This window comes from Abrus precatorius, unplaced genomic scaffold (assembly GCF_003935025.1).
Source record: "Abrus precatorius isolate BTA unplaced genomic scaffold, Abrus_2018 Scaffold2, whole genome shotgun sequence".
In the NCBI taxonomy this organism is placed as follows: domain Eukaryota; kingdom Viridiplantae; phylum Streptophyta; class Magnoliopsida; order Fabales; family Fabaceae; genus Abrus; species Abrus precatorius.
This window is the reverse complement of record NW_020874362.1, coordinates 28,766,103-28,770,045: the sequence shown is the minus strand read 5'-3', so window position 1 is coordinate 28,770,045 and position 3,943 is coordinate 28,766,103. Positions and strand designations below refer to the sequence as shown.

The window sequence follows — 3,943 nt, the reverse complement described above, 5'->3', positions numbered from 1 at the left end:
ATAATGGTACTATGTGATTCTTTTTTACACTTCATTTTGCTCAATAAAATTAAATTAATTTGAATTTGCTTTTTGAAAGTAATTGTTAAAATGTTTTACATTAGTTAAGAAAAGCGTCAAAATACTTCTTATAAGAGTTAGGACAGTTTTATTTCTATGAACTAGCTTTTGAGAGTGAGTTAGGTCTAAATTTCTTAACATAGTATCAAAGTTTATTCAGTTTGAAAGTTGGGCTGTCCACAAATCTTCAGTTATGTTGAGTTTACCCATGCACATGTCCAATCTTGCAAGTTTTATGCACATATCCAGTCTTAGACGTGAGGGAAGTGTGATAAGGTATTTCACATTGGTTAAGAATAGAGTTTATCAACGGAGTAAAAATATCTAACTTGACAACTTAGAAAGACAAAAAATGTTAGATAAAACCTAGTAAAGATGACAATAAGTATGAATATACATTCTTCACATGCTGGTAGTAAAACTAAAAGACCTATTTCTCATCCACATTAGCATGAATCACAAATTTAGAAACAGTTTATTTAAAATTTCTTCTAAATTATAAAATTATATTTTTTTGGTTCCATGTGTCTAAAGACTTGTATAAGAAAAGTAAAGTAAAATATTTCTTCAAATCAAGAGTCCTCATTCTGATGCAATGGCAAAGTTTACACAATTCAACTCAACCCTCTAGCAAGAACCAGTGCCTTTACATATTTTATCTCCTACCCTTATTTATTTTATTTTTTTTATCTTCGATGCATAGCGTTCACTGAGTCAATACGGAATTGACCAAATCAAATATCAAAATACGTAAATGGGCAAAAATGAAAATCCAAATTGCTTGAAGTAGGCCAAAACAGAAGTGAAAATGCAAAATGTCACTTCTTATTTACAAATTCGAATCAATCTTTTTCATTTTTAAAGTCCCTTGCATACTTTTCAGCTTGGGTAATCACAGAGAGTTATTTGCAACTGGGAATTATCAGGCTCGGGTGAATACTGTCTGATGAAGGTCCTTCTCCACCAAATCTCAAATGCCTTCTGAATGTTAGGACAGTCATCTCCTTTATTAAGAAATCGATTAAACCAATTCAGCAGCAGAGCCTGCTGTTGGAGTAAAGGAAGTGTCAGTATAGTTTGGCTCAGTCCATCCTCAACCAATTTCTTATCAACGGCTTTAGAAGCTCTCCTCATCCATCCGAAATCTTCATATAGAGCTTCTAGCCATGTTGACAATAGTGAAAATCGACTTTCTTTAGGCACCAGTATGTGTCCCCTCCCAATGCCAATGCATAGTTGTGCTGTGATTCTACTGATCTCATGGCGGTAAATTGTTGGAACTTTGGAATGAAGTGTAGCAAGTTCTTTCTGCTCTGCCCATATTTTCACAAATTCATCACACATCTTTTTGCCAATCAAAATGTCAACAATCCACTGAATATTGTCAGCTTCACGACTTATTTCACTCATTAAAACCCCGCGGTCTGGCATCTCATCCTTGCCGGTTGCTTCAGACAAGCGTAGGATGAGAGAATTGATGCACCTCAGACAAAGATAATAGAGTGTGTCTTTAGAAACATCAGGTCTGCTGCTATCTCTAGATGCATTATCTTTAAGCAATTTAGACAGCAAAGCTTTCATTTCCCTCCGAGCTTTGTCATCTTTTGCTTGAAGAACCCCACTCAGCATGTCCATGAAAATGTCATCAGCTCTTGGAGCAGTAGATGGATCAGATGATACTCTAAGAAGAACCTCGGTTGCAGAGTCATGAAGCTGCAGATGACCTAGTTGAGATATGACTTCCTCCTGCTCATTCTCAGTCCATGGAATAGCTTCTAAATATTCGAGACACGACTCAACTCCAAGGTCAAACATTATAGCTGCCCATACCTACACTTGAAGGTAAGTCACAAAAATATGAAAATAAATAACAAATCCCAAAAGACAAAGCAATAAACATCAAGGAAGCACTAATGTGGTTATAGATAAGATTTGAAAGTGTATAAATTTTCCTCAATGAGCACGCTACACGGGGATAGTATGCATCATTAACACTACAGTTAAGAATGTGTGGATAACTACACCAAAAGGACTAATTAAGCACATAATGTTGTTAATCATGATATGGGATGTGGACAAACTAAGCACCAAACACTACATAACAACAGCATTAATCACTCCATAACATAACTAACCACAATATAAATTATGACAAGGCAAGTTGATGCATTCTTTTGGAAGAGTTTTTACGGTCTACTTATCCATCATATAAACACTTATACACCAAAAATTGAAGGTGTTTGCTTAAGCTAACGAAAATGACTAACAACAAATCTATAAGCTCCTTTTAACCTAAGTTTCATAGTGAAGCTTATCCAAATAAGCTTATAGAACTTAGCCTTATGACATAAGCTCTTACATGATAATCACTTTGGCCTAGTTTGTTGGATTAGCTTTTTACCTTATAGGAAACTTTTGGTTGAGAAAAGGATTTAATTCCTTACGTACAAAAAAAACCTTTGTAAGTATATAAATATATAAAGATAAGTTAAACTTCTTAAAATATTAGTGTATAAGTTAATTTTAAAATTAAATATATAAAATGACAGATTAAGGTATTCAATGTATTAATTATTTATTTATTATAATAAATATCATATAATTCAACAAACTGAAAATCTTTGGGAACATACCTTGAGCAAGCTCAAAATTTTAGAAACCCCTTCACCCATTGACCTCAACCTTCTCTTGAGATCCTCAGAGTGCATCAAAACGACAGCTTCCACATACACTTCCACGTCGTCGCAGTCACTGATCTCGACGGAGTGCAAAAGCCCATTCTCACAACGAAGCTTCTCCGCGAAGAAGCGACTCTTGTCGGCGAGAACGCTCTTCTGCACTTCCATAGAAACCTTGAAACCGTCCCTCCCAACAACGGTAACCCTGACATCACCGCCACCGTGGAACGGCGCTTCTTCGAGAAGCTTGGAGAGGCGATCTTGCATTTTGCGGCGGTTGTCGTCGGAGAATTTGGGGTGGCGGTCGGACATCATATCGAAGAGTGTCTGAGTGTGAGTGGGGCGAGTGAGAGGGGGTGGAGATGAAGAGAAGGTTCTAGAAGGTGAGAAAGAGAGCGTGGGGTCTGCTATGAAACCTTGCTTTATCATTGTTGATACCTCTCTGGATTTCAATGCACTCTCTCCACCCATTGAAGATAAACAATTATATGTACTGTGTGCTACACCGAGTTTAACTAATTAGAGTCGAAGTTTGGGAATGCAAATTTTCCCAGAAAATGAGTCACATTCATAGACATTAAAGAGAGAGAGAGAGAGAATCCGAGAGAGAAGAGAGTATGATCTGAATAATAATAATAATAATAATAATGAAAGAAACCAAACAAAAAAACAACTGTGTGTGTGTTAGGAAAAGGGGGTGATGGAGATTATTACTGCCATGTGCATACACCTGCCTCGCGTTAGGATTCCTTTGAGCCCAAAATTCTTGCATTTATTATTTAATGGTTTATCTTATTTTTATATATTTTTTATTTTTTAAAATTTTCAAAAATAAAATAAATAACAGAGTTAAATTTTATTCTATTTTTGTCTCTCCCTCTCCATAGATCCATACTCCCTCCCTTTCCTACTTCACTAAACTTATCTCATTCTCATTTAACAAATGCTTCATTCTTTACCAACAAAAGTTAATTAATTATTTCTGGTCTTTTATTTTTATTCAATTATATAAAAGTTACTCAATTTATAATATCTTTATGCTTATCATATTTGCAATATTTCTTTTTTACTTTTAACACTTATAAATATTATAATTTTTAAATTTGATAAATTTGATCTATTCAATAAAATGTATAGTTTGAAATTTAAATTTTGCAACTCAAATTAAATTTAGACTTTTATATCTAATTCTAAGCTAAACTCAT

The 3,943-nt window shown here is 34.5% G+C and overlaps 1 protein-coding gene across 1 annotated transcript; it reads right to left on the bottom strand.

Moving 5' to 3' along the window:
- Nucleotides 1-757: 757 nt before the first annotated feature.
- LOC113858827 (BTB/POZ domain-containing protein At5g60050) lies at nucleotides 758-3,419 on the bottom strand. The gene is made up of 2 exons (XM_027491590.1): nucleotides 2,694-3,419; nucleotides 758-1,890 (listed from the first exon to the last, which is right to left on the bottom strand). The coding sequence occupies exons 1-2, from the start codon at nucleotides 3,207-3,209 to the stop codon at nucleotides 940-942; spliced, it is 1,467 nt and encodes a 488-aa protein (XP_027347391.1). The 5' UTR covers nucleotides 3,210-3,419; the 3' UTR covers nucleotides 758-939.
- Between the last annotated feature and the right edge of the window lie 524 nt (nucleotides 3,420-3,943).